Source organism: Passer domesticus, chromosome 5, assembly GCF_036417665.1.
Source record: "Passer domesticus isolate bPasDom1 chromosome 5, bPasDom1.hap1, whole genome shotgun sequence".
Lineage (NCBI taxonomy): Eukaryota > Metazoa > Chordata > Aves > Passeriformes > Passeridae > Passer > Passer domesticus.
The window spans coordinates 77,670,771-77,696,683 of NC_087478.1; the positions used below are offsets into that span (position 1 = coordinate 77,670,771).

The window sequence follows — 25,913 nt, forward strand, 5'->3', positions numbered from 1 at the left end:
GATGGGGCAGGAGGAACTGTTTGCTTTTTACATCTCTACTGATTGAAACCTGCAGCCAAGCTGACACTGAAGAACTTTCACAGATGAGGCTACTGAGTTGTGCCTACATCAATGATCACAGTAAAGGAGATTGAATAATCATTCATGGATTACAGTTTGGGTTCTCTGCGCCCACAGAAGAAATGCCTCCTCAGCAACAACTGTGTATTCCTAAACTGTAGTAAACTGGCACTTCAGCAGCAGTTGCTAATAAAAATATACATAAAAATCCTTTCAATCATTTATTCTAGCTGATTTAAAACCTCACGTGTCTTCTGCCAAGTGTAAAAACATTTTCGAGTCATACAAACAAAATATATAGCCCATGGTGCAATAAAATGAAATCAGCACATAGGAGGGATTATCCATTTTTATTTTCTTTAGAAATGGATCAATGAAATTACTGTGCTCCAGGAACACACTTAAAAAAAAATGACACCAGGTAGCATTTCCCTTAACAAATTTTCACATTGCTTATAATTATGCGGACTGGACCTGGAATAATAGAAAGATGAATCCAGTGTCACCCCAGAGTTCTGTGACAGCAAAGTACATTCACAAACCCACCCCTCCCATCCCCCCAATTCCTCGAACACCTGCAGAATCCCATCTCTACATCTAGCTAAAAATATTCTTGTCAAAATAGAAAAAGATTTTCCTACAAAAAATTTGGGGGAAGTCATGACACTTCTTCTAAATTGCTTCGCAGACAGCTAAGTACGACGATCAGTCTTCTCGAAAGCTCCTTTTCCAGGATTTCAGGCGGATTTTGATGGTCCTTAAAATAGTCCAACATTGCCACCATGTGGTCGGGGACGGGCGCGCTCCCGGCACAGAGGCGCAGGACGGCTCAGGGGAACCAGGGACAAATCCCTCGGCAGTGAGTAACCACGCTGCGAGTGGAAAAGGAAACTGGGTCCTGAGAGCTGAGTGCTTATGCCGGGAAACCAACTCCAAGTATGGACCAGGGTAAGAAAAATAATTTAAGATATTTTGTGATTAATTCTTCAGCGTTGTGACGCTCCCCTCGCTAAAGGCACAATCCAATTCTGGTCACTTTTTTTTCTCAGTACAGCACATATTTGCCAAAAAGGAACATCTAAGTGTATGCAAAATGCCTAAGACCATTCATTTCTTCAAACACAATCATACTTGAAAATTTCAAAATCTTCTTCCTGGAGTTCAGGAAGCCGTGGAAATTGATTGAAGAGATGATCTTTCACATGGGCTTTTTCATTGCTGCCTTCCTCACACTGAAGAGATATGCTTCATAAATAATGTTCAAGAAGTTGTCATCATTCTGAAAAACAAAACAGGTTAGCAGGATAACTGGAGTAAAGAGATTAGAAGGTTATTCCATTCATGAACCTGACACTTATTATTTTTTAAAAAAGAGAACAGCAAAGCCCTTTCCTTCACCGAAGATCTGTTTTATTTCCCATGACTGCACCTCAGCAAGGAGCAATGAGTACCCAGAAAGAAGATTTTCTAAACTCACAGTGCATTTAAATTGAGTCCAGTATTGTTGCATAATAACTCAGTGACAGTACTGAAATTACAACCCTGCTATTTCTCTTCTCTGCCCTCCTTTATCTAGGGGCTTCCTTAAGTTGTATCCTCTGTCAGGCCAGGGATAATTCCAAGCATGTCTGAAGGAATAATGAAACACTCAGGACTGTGATCCTACACCAAAATCCTACCTGGGAAAATCCTTGCATCCTGTTTAGCTCTTTTAGGCTTACTGCTCCCTAAGATGCTTCTCCTTTTGCTCTGATGCTTAACTTTTTCCTTCTGAAGAACATTTTGCAAGAATGAGTCAGCCCACATTAAGAAAGAATGTTATAAGTAGCTCACATAAACATATGAGGATAATTACAATCAAGATAATATTTAAGGAAAATTAGGTGCATCCAAGATTGTAGTTTTATATAATGGAAAATGACAGCTAACAAATTGGCAGTGAATAATTTCAAGGTAACTCAGTTAATCCTAACTACCACCAAGAATAGCAGGGTTAAATATATATTTTACAAGTACAAAGTTACAGAGGGTAAACCCTGATTTTCCTTGACTAGTTTTTCCTCTTTAACTTCATGTATGGTTTTAATAGTATCCAGACACTGAAAGTATGTAAAGGCAAGATAATGTGATGTTTTTTTAATCCCAAAATAAAAGTACGGGGGAAAATGAGAAGGCCCTCCAGCTTGTTAAAGATACTATTTCTTTTCCTGAATTTGTAACTTAAATAACATTTTAAATAACTTACAATAATGAGTTTTAACTTTATTCCAAAAGCCATACAGGCACATAGTTTCGACCTACAAACAGGACGTGTTTCTCTGCCCCTTGTGTCCTGCAGCCAGGTTTTTAGTTATGTAATCTCTCCTCAACTTCAACTCTTCAGATATTACTCACATAGCAAGTTAAGGGAAAAAAAATCATAATTATGCATCATGCCAGAGCAGTAAACAATCATCTCATATATAACATTGTTAATGCTTTGTCATAATTAAACCTGAAAAACGGCAGGAAAAAGAATTTTATTTAATGCAATTCTCTATTTCAAATGCTAAACTGAATTAACATACATTCATGTTATCTAGCCCATATTTTGAAGTTGCTCACACTCATCCTGCAATTTTAATCTCCCATCTGATTTCCTCTTACTGCTAACACACATCTCTGAAATATCTGGCAGCTAGGATAATCACCCATTATTTATCTTTGGCTAAAAATATAATAGATGTCTCTCTGGCTCAGAGGCTGACCTTACAAACCTTTCAGTCATCTTTGTTCTTTTCCACCAAATTTATTACCTTTCCTGAACCCCACATCAGATGCATTAATCAAAACACCGTTGAGCCAGCAGTGTGCACGGAGAGTCCATGGCATCACCCTGGCACAAGCAGCCCAGCTCCCAATATTTATTTTATTTCCTTTTGCCTTTAGATAGACACAACAATTACGGGGCGCTTGCATCACAACGGGCAGCAGGATTTGAAGCCAGGTGGGAGAACTCCTGTCAGCGTACCTGGATGAGGTGTAGCAGCGTTTCCTGCAGCTGCATCTTGCTGATGGAGGTGCTGCTGGCCAGGGCTGCCTCTGGGGCCGGCAGGGGCAGGAGCAGGCTGCCCGAGCTGCCCGGGCTGCCTTCGGGCATCGCCGCCGCCGCCGAGCGCCCGCTCTCAGCGGCTTTGGGAGCAGCGGGCGTGGGCTGGCTGAACACCATGGGGGACATCAGCAGCGTGGGGCTCACGGTGGCAGGGATGCGCTGGGGGGACATGACCTGTCAGGATAAAAACACAGGTGTCAGGCAAAGCTGTCTGCTTAATCCTGCAGCTTTGGGAGGAGCGGGCGTGGGCTGGGTGAACACCATGGGGACATCAGCAGGGTGGCAGGGATGCGCTGGGGGGACATGACCTGTCAGGATAAAAACACAGGTGTCAGGTAAAGCTGTCTGCCTAATTCCGTGGGAATGGAGCTGGGGAGAGATTGGCAGTGGGCACAGCTGCTGGAGGTCAATACTGTGACCTTGATGCCATCTCTAGGGTCTGCTTCCAGGTTAAAAGCTCTTCCATCCAATCTGAGACTGCAGACATGGATTCAAGTGTGGTAAATCTATCAGAGAGGCAAATGATCTTAGGACAACAGCATGTTATTACAGGAATCAGACTACTATTAAATATCAGCCCTTGGAGAATGCAGCTGTAAAGTCTTCCATGCAGGCACAGCAAGTCAGGACGTTTAATCTTTGAGACATGAGACATGCAAATATCACTGTTAAAGACTAACCCCTGTACCTAATACTAGAAAGCATTTTCCAATTATAACTTTCAAATTTCTTTATAAATAAATATACATGTGTATTTTACCTTCTCATTTTATTTAAGGAGAGAGAAAGCAAACCCACAGATCCAGTGATTTAGCTAAAGATCCATAGTGAGCTCATGGCACTGCCAGAAACAGAACAGACACACAACCAACACACCACTGACAAAATCAAAGTGGCCCTCAAAGAGAACGTTGGTGCTGCAGCAGTTCCCTCAGTATCCTAGCCACACCAACCTGCACATCTGCCAAATAACTTTCACCTTCAAATTTTGCCATGAATCTTGGAACTGTAAATCATGCAGGATTAGCAAATACTATCAGATATAATATTAGCAAATACTATCATATGTAATATGCAACATAATAGGAAGTTAATTCATTCAGCTTGCAGACATCAGATCTCTCTCCAGGTAATTCCAGTAATAAATCTTATCCTAATCAGCCATCTTCTCGCTATTCAAGTATCCAATCTTTTTAAAGTACATACAAAGGAATTGATACAAGCTCACCAAAGCTCCTCCCTTTTGGACTGGAGCACAATTTACTGCTACCATATTGAGGTGAAAGGCTACTGAATCACTTCAGTCTGTGTCCTGGATTCCATTTCAATTTTGAAGAAAAATTAAGGTTAAGAAAATAGAACTGAGGTTGATCTCCTAGGTATGCAAAACCACACAGATCAGCATTAAAGAACAGTCACATTTTTATAGCTTGTCTCTCTCCTAGTTATCATTGCTCTACCCAAGACATTTCTGAACAATTTTTGTGAGACCATGATAAAGAGAAATAGAAAGAAAGAGGACTGAGATTTCATGCTGTTTCATGGGAAATTTAAGGAAGCAAAAAGGCTAGGGGTCAGGAAAGAAAGCATGCAATATACACCTAATACAAAAGTCTTGCTTTTTTCTCCTCCCAATATTTACCCAGTTAGGTAAATATTGTGTCTGTTTCTCACACAGAGAGTACTACAAAACTCTAGACTACAGCCTTCTTCCAACCCCACAGTGTGTAACCAAAAGAGCAGTGACCAGGTCTGTGTTCCAAGCCTCTGAGCAGAGGTATTACAAACTGACTGAAGGTTTGCACACCTATGCTTGAAAAACAACACTCACTTTAGAAGAAAACCAGTGTGAGTGCACAGTGACATCCCTCTGTAGAGTGAGACCTGCAGACTCTGCACACATCTTGTCCTGCCTGTGGAACAGCAACTACCCCCAGATACTCATCCCAATGCTCCTGCTCTACTCATCCACTCTGCTGCAGCAACTTCTCTTTCATTTACCTCCAGCAAAACTGGCAGGGCTTGCTTAAACAAGATGATTCTTCCTAATGTGATTTCAAGAATGCATATACAAAACTGCTCTACAAGGGCAGAAACCTCCTGCAAAGGGAAGGCTGGGAGCAGCTGGAGGAGATACAGTGTCCCACTAACAGAGCTTAATCTACAGCAGACTCTGTCAGCCCCAGACAACACAGCCTTCCAAATCTAAAAGACATTTTTCTCATTTGCCCAAGGCGAACAAACAAAACCTGAGACAAACCGTGCCCTTAATAATACACAGCTCCTCCTGGCAAGCACATGTTGTGGTTTAAAAGACACATGAAGAATGCTTTGTCTTCTCTGGATAGAAAGGTCTGTCAGGTAGGACACGCCAAGCATATGGAAACTATATGGAATGAGCAATATTGCCATCTGCTGGTGACACAGCCAGCATCTACAGGGTCATGCACAACTTCAAACACTCTGTCAGAAGAAGAACAGAGAGTATATGTGTCTTTTTTCAGTGCATAGCACTTAATGTTAGAATGTATTTTTTGCTAACAGCTCAAGCTCAAAGCTTCTGTCATTGCACAAAATTTTGCATAAAAAACATAGATTGTTTGGGGTTCGTTTTGAAAATAAAGCAAGTTTTTCATTTGAGATGCAGCTCAGATCACCTTGAGTCACTGGGACAAGTGACACCCAGCAGCAAACAGGATGCAGATCTTGGCATTACCAGTGCAACTCCTGTAACACCACTGTAAATGCTCTGCAGGGACACTAACAGCCTTTGGACCAATCTTTTAGCTTTGAGTATCTTCTCACCGGTCACAACAGCCCTTCCAAAAATCTGTTGATCAACTTCTTACCCACAGAAACTGAGCTGCTTCTTCATCCATTATCTCCAGCTGTCAGGTCAACACTTCAATCTCTGAGTCACTAATAACAGAGTAGGAGTCTGCCGTCAGCTGTGCAGCAGTGAAGGAAGAACAGGAAAAATGTGCAGAATAACTGGTGCAGCAGCTAACACCCTTTCCCTGAAGCCCAAATGCTCACTACGATATCAGATTGGTGTTGTGTGTGGCTGTTGGCAGCTGGATGACACCATAGCTGGCAAATTCACATGCCACCACAACCAAGGAGTGCACTGGGTCTCCTGCAGTACAAACTGCCACCTCCTGTGGCTTCCTGTGTGAACAGAATTCCAAGTGGACCTGCCAAGTGCTCCTCTGGAACATCAGCACCCAATGTATGCTGTGGGCCTAAACAGTTTTCAGAGGCATTGCTTAAAACTGAGAACATAATTCTAAGAATGGTTCAGGAACTTAAAAGGCAGTTAATTAAAACAAAGCTGGCTACAACGCTAACATTGCTTTGTCTTTCAAGTTTAATTCAGAATATTTTAATTGATGTTTAGCTAGAGAAGGTGAAATTACTTTTTGAAACAAGTTTAATGCACCTATTTGCATTACACAATTGCTGAAGCTGCAGTCAGGACAACAGAGAAGCAGTGCTGTGATGCTCACACCACAGAAATGGGGTTTCATGCACACACTCAGAAGATGTAACATAATGTACAAAATACATTCTTGATGGAAAAATGCTCCAAGAAATGTGAAAAATGAGCTGCAAGATATGTGGTCTTCTGAAAAAAAAAGATAAATTCGTGTCTGGGTTATTGCAAGCACTTTTAAAACCGTAATTCTGATTAACATAAACCCTAAAGCATGCATGTATCTATAATCAGGATAACACATGCCTAACACTAAACACATCCCTAAAAGCCCACTGTAGATTAATGCTTTTTTATTGTCTCTTCAGCACACGTTACTCACTGTCTGCATAAGAAATATGTCACAAAACAGGGCTGGCACCAGACAAGGCTGAATGCTTCCAAGTATTATTCTTTGGCTTTTGCTTTTTTCTTTCTTTTTTTTTTTTTCCCATTTTTTTGGTAACTGGTCTCTTCCTTTTCATGTGGGAGATCACAGTTCTTGTACCATATGGAGATGCAGCAGAAGCCAATTTAAACTTGGACTTGTAATGTGTCAGTTGTGGAAAGGACTATTGCTTACATTTCCTTAGTGCTGCTGATGGATTTAGGGTGTTCCTTTAATCTGATTTTTCCAACAACAGACACTGCTCAGATATCTCTCTATTCCTGTCAGACTTTTGCTTTTTCTGCATGCTGAAGCATAGTAGGAGAGGCAATACCAAAAGACAAATAATTACAGAGAACAAACCTTTTGCTGCACTTGTTGTCAGAATCTGCTTTGATCAATTTTGCATGAGCATGTGCAGATATATTTGTGCCAATTCAATTTCACTCAAATATCTACTCTGCAGGCATGGCAGCACTTGAAGCCTCTGGTCTACTGCAAGGATAATATTATAAAAAGATGAATGTTGGTTTTAAAAGTTGTTTGTTATCTTCCAGGTTGTTTTTCAAAAGCAGGCATGTTTTGTGTGGCTAAATCATGGCTTCCAAAGGAACAGAGTCCTTCCTTCATTTTTAGCCTCCCTGCTTTTGCTTTCGTGGCAATCTGCTGCACGTGAAAGAGGCCATTCCTCCCAGACTGCACAGCTTTAGGTGTCCCAAGCAATAATTAGTGACAGTTTGGTTACCATTTTTAGCCTATACATTAAATCTCCAAATTTAATGCATCTAACATTGTGCTGATAGCAGCTGTGGCAGCCTGTGAAGCCACTCCTCGACAGCCTCAGTCTCCTTGTTCTGCTCACAGCCCTGCAAAGCAACACTGAGAATCTCAGTTGCTGCATTTTTTTTTTTTAAGGCAAACTTGCAGCAATAATCACAGTGAATGACCCTTGTTCCAGAGAAGACTCTTCTTTCCCCACAAGCTGCTGTTCTATCCATACTCAAGCAGCCAAACTGTTGCAATTGCATTAGACCAGACCTCAGGAACTGCCTTTATATATTACAACTAATACTAGCACCACTGTCTTTTTCATATATACAAAATTAAAGTCATTTGCCATAGCAGCACCTGTAGGGATTTTTCACCTGAAAAATACATCAGCATATTTCCTTATTTTTTATTCATGCATCCTGACTTACAATGTAGAGCCTGGACTTGCCTCATTTCACTTTTGCCTCCATTATGTCCTCCCTCGTGCTATCAGTACATGTACCAGTGAATCACACAACTTCTTACATTTAAAGCAGGCAAGTTCCATTCCCAGTGAAAACAAATCAATTTCTTTGACTTTGGATCCTCCTTTTATTCTTTAGCTCTCCACCGGAAAGTCAAAGTTACCATCTGCAAGCAACTGATTCTGAATAATTTCAATGACTAATCCCCAAAAAACTCTTTCATACAGATTCAAATCCTACTGCATTAATTAAAAGAACAAAAATAATGATGGCTATTTGCTGTATCAAATTAATATTCCTCCTACTTCTCTCATGGAATTAGAAAACTTGACCTGTCACAAACTTAGTGACAGATGTGGCTCTTTTGTTATTAAATGACTCCTTCAGCCTCTTCATGTATAGAAGAACTTTCTAGCATGTTGAAATATTCTGTAGCCTTTCAATCAGGTTTTGACAGAATTAGAAAAACAGAACGAAACAGATAAAATAAAACAGAAATACAAGAATGGAATAGTCACAATAGAAAAGCAACTTTTCAACTTTACAGTGGAAAGGGGAATACTTGGGATCAGTAACTTCAAGACTCCAGTACCCCACAGCCTATCCCCAAAAAAGGAAGCTGAAAAGGGCTTAGATGCATTCCCAGACAGGACATGTAAAGACATTCTAGTGTAGAAAATCATACAGAAAATGAAATTGTTAAAGACAGTAGATGTTTTGGATGGGACATTTTGTAATTGCATGTGTTGCTTCTCTGAAGAACATAAAAATGTATTCATGAGAGAGATAGTATCTTAACAGCTCCTGATTTTTTTAAGACACCAATCTGACTTATAGGATCAAAATAAACAGAATTTTTTGATGTCATTCAGGCACAAGACCTTTTTTTCAAAACAAACACAGCAAATTAAAGAAAAATAGCTAATGAATATCTAGAAGTACCAAGTGTGGTACAAGATAACTAACTGACCAATATACAAATATTTCTAAAAGCTGCTGTTAGAAAACAAGGGACCTTTTAAGTATCTTTAGCAACTGGCATACAAAAGAATGCACATCTACACAGAGAAAGCTATGACTAATTTTGCAGAAAATAATTATTAAACCCAAAAAATTACACTGAGTAGCAAGCAATTACACGTAACAGCCCAAGTATGGCAAGTGAAAATTAGGTGACTTTTCAAAGGGGATCTGGGACAACCCAGCACTGCAGTATTTCTGGTCATCATTGATGTGTAAGAGATGTGGCCTTCAGGATTTACAGTATCACATCTTGGTAAATCAGAACTTACTCAATGTTGGGAAAATGTCACCTGCAACATGAATCATGTGCAACATGCAGCAGCACAACAAAGCCAAGACTAACCTCAGAAAACATCAAGTTTGAAAGACTGCTGGATTTGTACTTATTTATGATGAGGTTGTTCTCCATTTACCTGGAAGAGAGTGCTCTGTTTTCTGACCTCAGAAAACACCAAGTTTAAAAGACTGCTGGATTTATATTTATTTATGAGGAAGTTCTCCATTTACCTGGAAGAGAGTGCTCTGTTTTCTGACCTCAGAAAACATCAAGTTTAAAAGACTGCTGGATCTGTATTTATTAATGATGAAGTTCCCCATTTACCTGGAAGAGCGTGCTCTGTTTTTCTGTGCCTGGAGCCTTTTCTATCCAGGAATCCAGTGGTTTCAGGGTATTGGTGTTCTGGGTAACAACTGGGAACTTAGCTGCCAACGTTGGTCTGCTGGATACATGGAGCTGCTGTTCTTGTTGCACTATCTGGAGTTTTTTCAATAATTCTTGAGGTGAAATCACCCCAGAATTGGCTGCTTGATTGCCAGAGAGAGGAAGCGGCTGTCTGGGAAGTTTGGATTGTTCTTTACCAAGTGCCTGAGCCTCTAAAGTCTGGCCTGGTAGGGACCCATTGAAATACACCAGAGGGGGCTGGCTCACGTTATTCACTGGCGCTGCTGGTGCTCCAACAGGAGCAGGAGTCCTGCTGAACACTGAAGCCGTGGAGCTCGCAGGTCCTGTGGCACCGGGCTCCATTTTAGCCACCGAGCCTGGCTGGCTTTGCAGCTTCTGCAGCAGGCTCTGCGTGCCAGCAGTGTCCTGAGCCAGGTGGGAAGTCACGGGCTGGAAGAGGCCGGTGAAAGCCTCGCCCAGGGCGGGCACGCTGCCGTTCTCACAGAGGCGGCTCTCGGGGAGCTCGGCGAGAGGCTGGAGCTCCGTGCCGCGCACCATCAGCTTCTGGATGGCGGGGCACAGCTGCTTCTCGGCGCCGGGGGAGTGCGGGCCGGGCTCCTCGTAGGACAGCGAGCGAACCACGCCGTGCCGGGCCGGGAGGCTCTCCTGGTTCTGCTTGGGGAGCGCTTCCGAGCCCTCCGCCTTGTCCTGCTTGCCGAACAGCGCCGTCAGGGACAGGTGCTGCGGCTCGGCGTCCGCGTTCTGCCAGGGGACAAAGGAAAGGGGTAAACGCAGCTCCCTGGCGCTAAGTGGTGACAATATTTAGCCAGCAGAATTCAATTCAGTTCGGCTCAGAAAAGCTGAGAAAGCTGCTATGCTCTTTCCCCCCCCCCCCCCCCCCCCCCCAAGAGGATTTTTAATAGTTTTGTCACATAGGAAGGGCAAGAAGACTGTTGTCAAGCTGCTAATGTGGGAGAAAATCAGCAAATCTGAGACGTAGCAGTGGCTTTGCTTTAAATAACATGAAAGAGCATCTTCTTTTACAGCCATCAGTACAATATTAGTAAGAGACAGAAATCTGCCTGTGTATGAAGTAGAGCCACTTCTTGTGCATCTGCTGGTCACAGCTGAATTCAATTTTTAGGATTTTGCACTGTGATTTGGCTTGAAGATATACCAAGAGACTTTTCTTTATTTCAATGATTTCCCTTGGGGGAAAAAAAAAACCCACAAACAAAAAACAAACAGAACACCACAAAAAGTGTGGTCCAGCAATTGACTAGATCAGCTTGTGATCAAAACAGCACCTGAAATTTGAAAGACCAATATTTCTTTGTTGCATAAGCACAGTATGTCTGTAGCTTATGTGTTTCTACATCATACAGTGGGGGTTAGGGAGCTTTTACAAACCAGATTAGTTGTGCTTTAAAATCATTCCTTACAGGGTTCCATCTCAAATTCCTGCAGTGACCTCAAATCAACGTTCCTGTTACTCAGTGCAGCTGCAGCAGCCAGAAAACACCACAGATTTTACCTTGCTCTGCTGGGAGATTCGCTGCTGCTGATTCTCACTCGGCTTCACTGGGATGGGTTTGATTAGGTTGGGGTTGTTGTAGATTGCAGAGGAACTGGTTATTTGTTTTGGCTCTGAGCAGGTCTTACACTGCAACAGAAGAAAAGGATTTCTTAGTATGTGTGACAATGTATTTTCCCTAGTTTACCACAGTAAAATACAGACATAACCAGGTATTCAATAACCAGAAATACTAACTGCAGCACTGATGATGAAGTATTACGCTATTAGAAGAACAGTAACAACTGCAACCTAAATTTCTAAAACCACAAGACATATGTAAAACTGAGCACTTGATTCCAAGATTTCCCTAGTATGAGACTTCCCTCTAATTTAAATCTCAGTTCTCTTTTTGGCCTTCTGCTTTTTCTGCGCTTAAAAAACACAAAATACTTTTTAAAAGCACCTTAAAAACCAAGCAACAGACATGTTTTTCCTGCAGCCAACTACTAGAAGTAGTTTAGATCCATGAAGGATTAATGTGCCCATAAAGATAATTTAAAATGCTTTTGTCAAAAAGCAGAATAATAACTCTTAACTCTTTAACACAAATCTTTATGTGGTTGGAACTTGCAGAATGCATATACATGTACAGAAAAGCAATTAAAGATTTAATCAATTTGTAGAATCAGTAGGATTTCTTATTATGAAAAAGATGGTCAGAGACAGATTACTAAAAGTGATCAGGGACAAAAAATGTCATGTGGAGAGAGAAGGGCGTGACTTAATTCAGAGAAAAATCACATAAAATGCTCCATGAAGGAGAAATAGTAAATGGAAAAGGAAAAGGTGAATAAGATGCTATATATAAAAATATAGTCAATGAAACTAAAAAAGCATTGGGTATACGTGGAACACTACTGTCAGTAGAAAAGCAGACAGTCTCTTTGAAGTCATTGTCACTTGATACATTTGAAACCAAGAAACTGGAAAGATTTTTAAAATAATTATTTAACAAGAAGTTAATCCTATTAATTCTTCTATTAATTCTAACCCCACTCTCAAATATACAAAGCTGATCAATTAACCCATTTCTGACACCTGCTGGTTCCAGGGCTGCCCAGTAAACCAGAACTGGAGTTCTTGTGGGGACTTAAGGGGCTTTAGTAGATCCTCAATACTTTCAGTTGTTTGTCAGATTGGACAGATCCTACAGGGACCAAACCTGCACTTCAGTAAGATGAAATAGCTTTTTTTTTTCCTTTTATTTATTTTTTTTTCTTCCCAAACAGTTCTCTTTCTAATGATTCTGCCTTTTCTTCAGTGTATCTTCTCATTGCTATCTTTCAGTCCAACCTTTTGGGCAAAAAGCACATAACCTTTTTCTTTAACACCACGGATAACATCCTCTTGAATATTTCCCAGTGAGTTCTGCAGAATTTAAATAATACCCTTATTTCCTCAGGATATTTTAATAGGCTGAATTCCTTAGAAACCTTAAGTACCTTAGAATCCACTGTCATATCCTGCATAATCACAGAACTAAGCCTATAAAAATGAGGTGAGAAGCAGTAGTGTTTAACAGAGTTATCACTATATGAGCATATTTTAGACCAAATTCCTCAGCCAAATGAGCATCAGTACACACAAGAATGACATTGACCTGACTTGGTATCATTGCTGTGACTTGATAACAAGGCTAGTAGGTTGCTGTCAAACACAGAAGCACATGGAAAAGAAGCCTGTGATGATTCCAGAGGCATCTGTAACTATTGGAGCTCAGAATTTAAAGCCATTTTGGCAGGTGGGGAGCACAGCCTTGCTGATGAGTAAGTTGGGAGCACTAGCATGGCATTTTAAGCAACTGTCAGGTAGGTAAAGAAGGTATCAGATGCTATTATCAAGAAACAGCAAAAAGCAGCATGAAAGAAATCCCACCATGCTCTGTAGTGGGAGAACCAGAGAACATCTGGCAATTCCTGTGCCTTGCCTCCATCCTTTAGTCAGGTGTCCTGTTCAAAGCCCTGCTGCTACAAAAGATTGCCAAGATCAGGTCAAAGAAAGGCTCAGCAGCACTGGAACAAAACCAGACACACATGATCCACATGGATCAAAAAGAGCAACAGAAATCACTGAGGGGGTTTTGACAAGTTTGGTGGAGTCAGAGATATTTGAAGCAAACAACTGCTCTGTGTTGTGAGCTTCATAGTCCACCTGTACAGTGTGAAGCTGGAAATGCTAAATGCTGGGAGAAGAACTGTGCAGCACGGAGTCAAACCCAGAGCTTGTGCTGCAGTACAAGCCCAGGCACAGTGGTTAAGGAGGAACCCATTTTGTCAGGCTTTATTCTTACCCTTCAGCTGGTTTTCTCCCTGGCTGTCAGTGAGGCCAGTTTTTTCTTACCAGAGGTCAAGAGAAGGCAAGTGTGTAAGAAGGGCATTAAAAAAAAATAGCTCAGTGGTTTGGCATCTTAAAGCTGCATCAATTCAAAAAGGAAGGGGAAGGTGTGCACTTTATTTTGCATGTAATGTAACCTCCAAATGTATAACATAATTTGGGAACAAGGAACTTCAAAATTAGTTAACACTCTTAAAAACTGAGTAAAATTCCTTAAAAAAATAAAAAATTGATGCTCTTATTCTGCAGCTTCCAACACTTCAAAACACTCCTCACTGAATAAACACAGAATTCAAAGAAGAGAACAACATATTTCATAACTAATTTCAGCACATCAGACTGTAAGTAATAAAACATACACTGACAAGAAAGTAGATGTCATAAACCAGTCAAAAAGCATGACTGCTCTGAAACATATTGACATTAAATAGAAAAATGGTTGTCATTGCCTTTATTTATCACACTCTTTAGAAATTTATATTACTAGCAATACAAGAAATCATACACATCCTGTTCAGAAGGGGTCAGGCATTCCTAGCACTCATGTCCCAGACGAGGGGGAAGTTTTCATGTTATTTTTTATGTCCTTGGCAATCCCATAAATGCAGAAAGATTAAAGATAAAGTAAGAAGCAAATCTGCAAAAGATTCTAAAGGGAAAAGAGTCATAAAAGCTATTATTTAAACAACAGAATTTCCTCTCCTTTGTCTTGATTTCTGTGTGCTAATGCAGAAATGGAAGGTAACATCTTTTAGATTTATCACCCTCTTTTCATAAACTCTGAAGACAGCCTAACATTTTCCAGTTTTCCATTTGCAGTATTTTTAAGGTTATCTAATGAAAACCTCTTAAACATTTCAGAACATCTCAAATCATATTCTCTGATGCCAAGATTAGATACTGATTCAGTACTAAAAGATGGGAAAAATACCAGGTTTTGGAAGTGTTTGTCCACAATAATACATTAAATCTCTACTACAGAAAATACAAAGGCCCCAAGCTTCAACAGAAACTATACACAATAAAAAAGGCTCCATTTCACCCTGGTTCAAACAGTTTGCTATCATCTTTCTGAGAATTTTATTAGTAGCTACATTTCAGAAGATATAAACATAAGAAATGTAAGGAGATAAAAAGTTAAGATATATGTACATTGCCAGACTCTTATGGAACACTTAGGAGCTCTATTATTGCATGACAGCACATAAGCAATACAGGAAACAGCAGCAGGAACCTGCAGGCTCTGTAACAATTTGCAGCTTATATATGGATAGTTAAAATTATTAGATTTTTATTCCCCAAAGTAAAACGTTTTTGATTGCTCAATAATAGAGAACATTATTAGTCCATTAGTTACTTCTTTATTTAGAAGCCTCAGAAGACCAAAGCAGCACACGGGCTGAAATCATACTACATTTCAACCTTTTCATTTCCTTCCATTAGTGCCTGAAAGGAGCTAACAACCACAATTAAAAGCAGTAACTTCACTGGCAAAAGTCTCCTGAACAGAGTGCTTTGTACAAACCACAGAAACTCTCACCAGGTAAATACTTCACCCAGAAAGAGGGCACAGCTTGCAGGTGCTCCTCAATAAGCACAAGAGCTCTAAGGGTCAGAATGAAATGTAATTTATACTTGCTCTGAGCCTCTACTATTCAACAAATAATCATATCCACATTCTCCTTCCAGAACTTGTTACTGACAGCATTAATTTATTTTAAATTTTTAGCAAATTCTGTCAAAACTTTTTTACCAGACACTTCTACACAAAATGAGAGAGCACACTGTCCAAAATCACTTTGAGTAGAACTATTCAAAACCCAAAAACAAACCTTTTATGTTTCATAATGTAAAGTGGGAGCAAGTCTCACCTTGGTATACTCATCTTTGGCCTTGGTAAGCATCCTTAAGATATCCACTTCTTTGTTATTAGCAGAATTCATGATCATGGGGGACACCCCTGTTCCTGTGCCCTGCTGTGCTTTGAATTGTTCCTGCTGAGTTAGGCTGAAAGGTGGAAGATATATGAGAAAAAAGGTACAAATAAAATATAAAAACTTAACCACAATTACTGCAAAATACTTAATTGAAACTCAAATATTTGTCTTTCCCCATCTACATTAAAATTTGCAGTAAAAAAATCACTATTAGAAGATCTCTATAAAATCATAATTCGACATAAGATTAATTTTCTCCAATCTTGAATACACTAGACCATAGAATAAAATTTCCATAACTGAGTCACAATTTCTATACCCAGAAGGAGCAGGGAATTTATAGTGTTATTCAGTTCTGCTGGTGGTGGAGGATGGCAAACACACACACAAATCAGGCATTAAGTACTAGCAAATGACCAATTTCCTGCCCCAGCTGTTTTATTATTATTGTAGAATGCTGAGAATTAAAACACACAGCCAATTGGCTGAGCAACAGGGTATTTTTTTATCTATATGAAATACTGCTATTATAAACCACTACACATGGTTTACATTTGCATGAATCCTCTGAAAACTGGGTTTTATTGTAGTAAATTACCAGTTTGAGAGCACCTAATCACCACCAACCGAAACTTGAGCTAGTTAACTAAAATGAGCTGTCAAAAACCTGGGTTTCCTAGGGTTCATTGTTTATTTCTGTAAATTCATCCCCATCAATTATTTCTTGGGTCACAGCTGACTCATTTTAGAGCTGTAGGATAGACAGAAAACCAACAAACCCCACTGAACAAAACTCCACCACTGTCACAGTCTGCTTTTCACACTGTTTTGTCACTGCAAAATGAAAAGCAGCAGGTATTACTTCAAAAACAGGATATATGGAGGGAAGATGACTGCCTTCCCATCCAGTATTTTATCACAAATCCTGTCTGGTGTGTCTAACCCTGTATACCACAGGCAGCTGGAATCTCTGCCTGATCCTAGCCAGCCCCTTTACTATATCCTCCACATTATAGCTCTAAAAAATGTAGATGGCATATGTTGATAAAATCTGTATGACTTCAGCTCCCTCATTCCCTGAGCAAACATGAAAACCTGCTGGACACAGTCCTTAAAAAAAGGGTCCCTGCAAACAGTGCAGAAAAATGAGCTCTGTCCATCCTGGACACGAGAAGAGTGATACTGGAAAAAGCTACCCATAAAACATCCTCAGGTTAAAATACAGCTGAAAACACAGTTCTGGGTGAAATCTTCACCTCTGGCTGGACTGCAAAATTAAAGTTTAACTTTCAGAAAAACACATTTTTATGTGCATGAAAGCAATGACTTAAAAGCTAATTGAAGTCTTGCTTTAAATGCCAAAAACAAAGTGAATTTTGTATCTATTGCAAAGAAATCAGGAAGCAGGAATTCAGCCATGATGTACAAACAGGACAAAATCACAGAAATTGTATTAGTACAGCATGCCCTCATGATATCCTGCACTTACCTTGATAAGAGGAAAGAAAAAAAAAAAGGTAACAAAATTAAAAAATAAAATCTTCCCAAATTGAAAAATATATTAAACCCCCAAATAATAAAATTCTTCAAAATAGGTCTCTGAGTCATCAGGAAATAAATCATATCAACTGGTACACTCTGATGTGGCTGGAGAGCTGCACTACAAATTAGGGAAAATTACTGCAATACAGTGACTTATTTAGGATTTTATGAAATGCAGGCTTGACACTTGCAAGAAAGTTTGTAAATTTAAAGTAGAAAGGTATAATAATCATAAAACATAAAATGTGCATGTATGTACCAAAAAACACACATTAAAAAGCACAGTGTTTACCCATCACTTACTTTTTCATGAGCTCTGCAATTCTTTGGCATTCTTCCTTATCATAAAACCAAATCCCATATATGGACACTGTAAATGCACATCAAACACAAACTATGAGCATCCTCTCAAACAGCAATTCCTCCTGGTAGATATTTAAACGTGACCTGTAAATTAATCTTAAAATTTATTTTCATCTTATGTTTTCCCCATCTAGAAACACAAAATGACACCTCAGATCCTATAAAATCAAAAAAAGATCAAAGGCACATCTCCAAGCATTTAAATTACAAGCTCTTAAATATTCAATTAAGGCAAAGGTATTTGATCCTTTTCTTCAGAACACCAAACCAGTGGGGTTTTTCCTTTGAAATCTTTTTCTCTGTCCTTTATTTCAGTTGTCATATCCATTTGAACTCCACTACCAGCATGCTGCAGGGAGCATTGCACACATAGGGAAGTAGGAAAATCTGTTTAGTTTTCAAAGAATGTTCAGGTCTATCTTATAGAGCTGGTGGAGTAGGATGAACAGTTCTACCTCCCTGGAGGTTTGCTATAATTCTGCCTGTTGTTTTCTGCAGGAGATCCTGGGTTTCCTCCTCCTTCCCTCCCTACCCTACTGGAGGCAAGAGCTGTCTCTTAACCTTACCAGGAATTGGCAGCTCCTACCACATCTTCCAACACAGTGGTGGCTACATTTCATTTGAAAATGGATTTCATTTGACATGGCTTGAGCACCTGTTCAAAAACAATTGCAACACTGACCCTGATGATGTAATAATTCCTAATGTTAGGAGAGTCCAAAAGCAATAACTCCTTCAATTCCACAGAGCCAAACCTGTGGCATATGAAGTGTACCTTGGCTTTGTTAATGTTTGGAAAGAAAATGAATGTACAGCTGCTTGCAAGACACGAGTATATTATTTTCTCCATCCCCCCCAAAATTTAAAGCTGTGTGTTGTCTTCTATAGAACTAAAAATGGTCCCAACTGTTTAATACACAGCACATTGGCAAAAAGTCTAAAATATCTCATAAATCAGACATCCCGTAGCCATACAAAAATTAACTTTTAAAATATGTACTGTCCTTTGTATGATTATTGAAAAGTGTGATGATTTCTATTATTCACCTAAAAGAGGCAAGTAACATAACATGCACCAGTGGTTCTACAAATGTGCAATGTAAGAGCTGGACTGCACAAGTAATCTCAGGTTTTTTAACAGAAATATTACAATATGCATTTCAAATCCACATTAGTATTATAGCATATTCCCAAGGGTGTTCAGTAATAAACTGTGGACCTACAGAAAAGTGTGTGAACAACTCACAAGGTTCCAGAACACCGACCTGTTATGCAAAATTCCACATCCTCCTGATGAAACACATTTAAAAATTTGTCCAAATCACAAGTAACTGCATATTCTTCAATGCAACAGCACAGCAAGCAGACTGAGAATCCCAGACAAACCAGATTTGTTATAATCAAGATTCTTATTCTTTATAAAAGAATCTCCAATGGAGAAGAGTATTGATGAAATTTTGGCCATCTGCTCCATCTTCCCAAATTTCTTTTATGTCTACCACAGCTGGTGGCACCATCAATTATGCAGCACAGGTTGGACAGCTTCACCTTTGGCCAAGAGAACAGACATGTCACAGACTATTGATGACTGTCTAATAAATCTGAAAGCTGACAGTCCCCTGGAAATGCCAAACTGCTTCTGGCCATTAGAAGCTGCAAGACTCAAACTGGCTTGCTTCTGCTGTTGACTTACCTCAACTCAGTGACAACACAAGTAAACTGATAACCAGAATAATGACACATTTCAGATTTTACAGAACTGCAACTAATATTTTGAAATACAAGTACAACAAATACAAACCTATTTGGGTCACAGAACGAGAACATTGAGTCTGTGCCACCAAACCAAACCACAGCACCACCCAACAACATATCCCACCCTAACTCCAGTTTTAAGTTAGGATACTGCAGATCCAGAGACCTTTAGCCTAGAGTTTAGCTGAACTTCAAACCCACCCACATTTACCCTCTCCCCTTGGTTAAATGCTATTTCCAACCCAAATTAGGAAGCACAGTTGAAAGCAAGCTAAGACCAAAGCTCAACATCCTCTGAGCTTAGAGCTCACTCTAATCAGTGAAGTGGTGAAATCTTTCAGAAGTGGACAGTCCTACTTCCTTCCACACTGCTCCCATCTGTCCAGAGGAGAGGAACACTTGAAATATACTGAGAAACAACCCCTGAGCTTGTGACAGCACAACACACCCTGAACTCTTTATGCATGTGAGAATGAGGGACCAGAGAACACAGCAACTTGTGGAAATCTCAGATACCTGAAGTAACCATGGCATAAATTCACACTACAGTACTATATTCTCTTATAATCTGTATTTAAGAGAAAAAAAGTGTAGATAGTATTAGTAAGAATGAGTATTGATGTCCTCCATCTTGATTAATGATGAAGACAAAACGAAAAAAAATTCTTATGTGTGTGGCAACACATAAAACCCCACAACCAGAATGAGAACCTAAGCTGATAACCTGTAACTGTCTGAGAACCTGGCACACTCACAGACACACAATACAATTTCACTGCAAGCTTTCTACCAGCATGAAAACACTGCCTGCTTTATCAGGATTAAATATAAACAGATTACTTTTATCTGCCTTCCCACTCTGTCAGACTGTTTGACAAAATAGAATTCCACATCTAAGTATCATGTGTAGAGTGGTAATTTCATGTTCATGCTAAAAATGAATCACCAAACATCAGAGACACAAAGCAAATTTTTCTACTGCCAAACAGAAGAGGAAATATTAAGGCACTTGAGGCTCAGCCTCGACCATAACGTTATGTAAGAAGAGATTACTGTAAAAAACAGAAAAAAATAAACCCAAAGTCAAGTAATGAATTTATGACATTAAAAGAAAAAAAACCTGCCAAAATTACAATGTTGTTAACAAGATTACACAATACTATGACATAATGCAGCTATGAAATCAAGAAGATCCAATTAACATTGAAAGCTAAATAAATTACTTAAATAAACTGACTGAAATTATTAATTGTTAAGGGTATCAGTCTTTAGAATTTTTAGAATTTCTAAAAGGCAGGCCACTCATAAATCAAAACTGAAAAATTTGAACCAAATCTGTGAAGCTCCTTTAAGAGCTCAGAGACTGAATTTCAGGAAGGACACTATTTAAGTTTGAAATCACGACTTCAGAGCCAATTCGAAAGCTTCCGCCTCACAATTTTCATTTTTTTGGCTACGGATTTCTCCTGTCCTCACAAACACTAGAACACTTGATACTATTTATAAGCAGAAGCTGACAGCTGCTATCTTCCAGAATTATAGATAACAATTTCTAACCTCTCAATATTTGAAACATTAATTTAGTTATTACGATAATACAGAATTTCTTATCAGCTTCAATCATTCGTGTTAAGTATTCTATTAAAAAGAAAGCCATTTTCTGGAATTATTTTTTTTCCTCTTCATTATCCTAGTGATTAGATTTTTGTCTTCTGGATAGACATTTCCATTATGAAAGCTTTTGTTTCAGTGTACCTGCAACACGTGATTTTTAAGCTGTTCCTCCACAGACTGCATAAATTCTTTAAGCCTGGTAAAAATGGATACAGAAATAACTACTGACTAGAGATTCCCCTGCACCTAGGAACTGTTTTATACTTGCTGGTATTAAAAATAAATTAATAAACCCCAAGTCTGAAATTTTTTTGTGTTTTAGTCTTGATTCCATGCTTCCTAAGGTATTTTGCTCTATGTACAGTCTAGACTCTTGCTCCTGAATATGCAAATCCACACTTGGCTATGTTAAAAAGAAGTTTCTGTATCCATGTCTTGCAAGGCAGGCAGACACCTTTACATTGCTATGTTTAGGACTGCAACAAGGGAAAAATAGAGAAAAACCTGAGCACAGACAGCTGCACACTATCCTGGAAAGCTGAATTCCATCCTAGAGATGTTATGCAATGATACACAAGCTGTGAAATGTTATCTGAAGTGGCTGCACTGGCTGTGTGTGCTTCATTTCCTGGTGGTTGAGTCAAGATCCTAGACCTGGGTGCAAGACTCGAGTGTGTGGCCTGCAAAAACAGCAAGCATCCCAATCCAAGTCTGTAAGAAGTATTTTTGAACATATGAATAATAAATACATTGGAAAAAATTGGCTTGAGTAATTAAAGTCAGACACTCCATGCTAATTGTAACTACTCTGCCCTAGGATCCCAATTTGTGAAATGGGAAGAATAATATTTATCATCTGAGCAAGGTAAAACAGTTCTCTTTGTTCGTGAGTTACCAGCTTTTATAGTGATGATTATTGGAGAAAACAACATGAAAACCCAATAATTCTGACTCCAGTGCAGAACTCCAGTGGCATATAACAAAGGCCATGCATGAGTAATGAGGAAAAAACCAGAATACTGAGGAGCCTCTCCATGTGAGCACCACTCCAACTGTTTGATAGCTGAAACAAAGTCCTTATTGCAAAAGAAGAAAACCACACCATATAAAAGTCCATAAACAGAGAGATTGCACAACCAGCCTTAACTCTGGTATTTCCTAGTTTAGGAGTCTTAAAGTTCTTTTAGCTCTAAGCAGGCTTTAAATTCTTTCAAACACAAAATTTTGCTCTTTAGATACTTAAACCCAAAACACTAGAAAAAGATTTCAATTGTATCCTGTTATAACATATTGAGAGAAATATGGCTTATCAACAGGACTGGAATTTTTAGGCCTTTTGCTTCTCAACATGGTGCAAAGCTGCACAATACAAAATATGTATTAGTTGTATGCATTTGTTTCTAAATAATGGAAATTTCTTTCTGGCTATATCCCGGTATTTCTGGAAGATTTTAAAGAGAAGTCAAAATTTTAATGATTCCTCAGGCATAAAAAAGTCAATAAATTGAACCAAGGTAAGAGTTTTTCAAACATCAAAAATGTGTATTTTGCTATGAGCTTAACCTGACTTCCTAAAAAGCTCTGAAAAGGCTCTACCTGTTAAATGATCAGACACTTGTTCTTTCATTTAAAGGTTGATAAAGCTCCTGATCCACTTATTTGGAGAACTGTTAACAAAGACAGGGAAAAGGATGACTTGGTATTTCCATTATCTCAAATGTTTAAAATATTATATATGAACAAGCAAGCTACAAAAAAAGTCCCCTAAAACATAACCAAACCAGTTGTTAAAGGAGAAAGAATCCTACTCAGAGACATGTCAATGCAAAGCAATAATTACACATGGCCATTTTTCAGCTTAACCAGTGAAATTCAACTGAGGGAACTGTTAAAATAATTTCATTAAAAAAATAACCACAAAATATGCAACAACAAAACCCCCCCAAAAATGCAAAAGCCCCTCCAGACCTCCTTCCCCCAAAAGCAAATGGTTTGAGAGTGGGCAGTGATTGGCAACATGACTGAAGTCAAGAAGAAGTTCGTCACCACCATCTGTTTAATTGTTCTTGGAACTATGCCTTAAAAATCAAGACAAATTTTTTGTTAATAAAATGGACCCTGAAATATTCCTACCATCATCTATCAGTTGTGAAAGTTGGGGGACCAATTTGCAGACTTCCAGACAGAGCCAGTAAATACTTCTGGTTTCATGAGGCAAAAAAAGGACAGCACAGACATGGTGGATGGTTTAATAAATCATGTCTGTGACTCTACTGTGAGACACTGACTTCAGGCAGATTTTTCATCCAAATTTATCAGAAATTTTTATGAAGAAAAATCAACTGTGTAGCTGTCAAACAAAATAGGGTCACTGGAAAGTCCCCTAAATGGCCTCAAAGCTGAAGTTCTGTTAGTACTGCAGTAAAATTTAAAGCTCATTGATGCACTTATTTCCATAAAGCTCAGCAGATGTAAGAGTCCATCAGCAGGTTCTTTACTTTTTTTGGAAAAGAGCCCAAATGCAAACTATATTTGCAAGATTTCCCTTAAACATGCCTTCTGTTGATGCTACAAGAAATTTTTAGTCCTGCCACAGGAATAGCATCTATGTTATGATCCATCTGGCTTAGATAATATATTTTTTTCCCCCCACACCACTGGTTTTCCAGTCACACCTCTTGCCATTGCATCATCAGTTCCAAATAATTTTTAAATCATGATGGTGTGTGACACTGAAATTAAGGCAGGAAGGCTGTAGACGCCAGGCTATCAATTTCTTAAATAACAAGTTGTTCTTAAATATTTTTTCTTATAAATAGGCTCTCTTAAATAACAAATGGTTCCCGTTACTATTTCACAATAGACTTCTAAAATGTTCCCGTCAGACGAGAGTTCCATAAGCTAAAAACTACATCCAAATATCCTCACTCAGCACAAGCAGGGCTCCTGTGAAATAAAAATCCATCAGAGAAAGGCTAACTGGAAAAAAACTGCAACTCCTCAACACCTGGAAGGATTATTTTTTACCTTACCTGTGCTCTATATTCTCTGCTCACTTTCTAAAGCAAACAATAAAACATGTCTTCAACACACCAAAATGAAGGCAGGCCCTGATCTACACCTGAGCAGAACACAACAATGCCTTACACAAATCTAAGTTAAATATAAATCCATACCTTCCATCAGCAGAAAGGTTTATATTAAAAGGAGACTGTCAAAAGTGGAAGAGGTTAAACTAGGAACCTTTTCTTGATTCTGTGCACTTCACTCCTACCTAGTAACAAAAAGCAGAGAGAACACTGCTCAATCAAGAAGGGGACAACACATCTCTTCCAACCTCGAGATAACAAAAAAATTGCTTTTATTGGAAAGAACAGAAAGGAGAGCTGCCTTCAGTGTCTCAATTTCCAGCCTTTTTCTTTCCCCTATGTTAAGAAAAGCAGCAGCTTCCATGTGTTTCTTGTGGAGTATCTGGGCTTCCAGTCCCACGGGGAAGAGCTGCTCTGCTGCCTGTGACACACACAGCTGCTAGAGGACTCACCAGGATCCTCACAGCAAGGTTTTCATTTATAATTTAGTCCAATCTAAGAATATGCTCCCAATTATTTTTAAAGTGCATCTCTGAGGCACCTGCCAAAGGTACTCCTCTAATTCCACAGTTATAGTTAAGTTCAAGGTCAAATTGTTTTCCAAACTCTGACAATGCCATTTTCCAGTATATTACAAGAGAAGACAAAAAAGAGGAGACTATTTTAACCTCAAATAGGTGTTCAATAGATGTCATTTTTTCCTGAAACCTGAATTTTTACTATAATCAGTATGATGAGCTGTCACTCCAAATGGTTTAACTCCCACAAAATAATGAACAACTTCAGAAAGGGCTTCATGAAGAAAATAAGCAACCTTAACTATACATGATGTTTCTAATTCTGACTGTTGTGATCTCATCTCTTATTTCTCCACTGCATACCTTCAGATCCTAAGTAATGGAAATACATTTGCAGATCTGGACTGAGTTCTTAGCCTGCAACAATAAAAGGCTGAGTTACTTGTATATCTCCTTGTTCTTGTAACAAGAAACACATAAGAAATACCCTAAAATCAAGATAATTTAAACCCCCCATTTTTGTATTTTTCCATTTGTATACTCCCTACACAACATCATTTTGGATAGGCAATTGTTTCATTTTTCCTACACCATCTCTAGTTCTAAAATGGTTAGAAAAATAATTTTAAAAAATCCACATAGAAATAGGCAAAAGTCAACTACTCCTGCTAAGATCTCAAACACTTAGTTGATATTTACAGTGTACCTAATGCACTCCCTTTTATTGCTTTGCCACAGCCTGTAGCCCACTCATTAAAGAGTTCTCTACTCTTCTGTAGCCATTCCTTCTCTTGCAGTCAGTGTTACACTGCCTTCAGTAACATCTGCTTGTCTGTGGAGCCTCAGACAGAAACTTTGCAGTACAATTTTTAGCAATACAATACAATTTCACAGGCACAGAAAGGATGTTCACTGTTCTCACAGAATGACAGGCAACAGGGTAGGTTCACACTGTGTTCACAAGCTAAATTTCACCCTGAACCCTTTAGCATTCACATATGGTCACTGCATTTTTACCTGCTTGAATGCTGAAGGATCATTAAAGTATTAATATTACTGTTTCACCTCCATTTTACTTGTGAAATTGCAATTTACTAATTTCTTTCATGAAGATACAAATACACCCCTTTCAACTACCTCGTGGCTTTTTTCCTTTCATTACTATATTAACATATTTTTATCTAATTTAAAATTTTCTTTGAACAATTGAAGTTAGTGGTCAGAAGTTTACTGACTTTCCTCTAATCTTGCACAC

The 25,913-nt window shown here is 39.0% G+C and overlaps 1 protein-coding gene across 4 annotated transcripts in view; it reads right to left on the reverse strand.

Annotated features, from left to right (window-relative positions):
• Positions 1–391: 391 nt before the first annotated feature.
• The window catches only part of DCP1B (decapping mRNA 1B), a 39,774-nt gene continuing 14,252 nt past the window's right edge, over positions 392–25,913 (reverse strand). For 2 of the 4 annotated variants that reach the window (XM_064421287.1, XM_064421288.1), the window contains exons 4-9: positions 17,623–17,689; positions 15,712–15,847; positions 11,465–11,593; positions 9,871–10,692; positions 3,071–3,325; positions 392–1,339 (exon numbers count right to left, since the gene is read on the reverse strand). In XM_064421287.1, the coding sequence (XP_064277357.1) occupies positions 1,259–1,339; positions 3,071–3,325; positions 9,871–10,692; positions 11,465–11,593; positions 15,712–15,847; positions 17,623–17,689 (1,490 nt within the window). In that variant the 3' untranslated portion in view covers positions 392–1,258. Of the gene's footprint in view, positions 1,340–3,070; positions 3,326–3,351; positions 3,460–9,870; positions 10,693–11,464; positions 11,594–15,711; positions 15,848–17,622; positions 17,690–22,647; positions 22,719–25,913 lie in introns of those variants that run through there. The other 2 variants (XM_064421291.1, XM_064421290.1) reach the window with 2 other exon arrangements.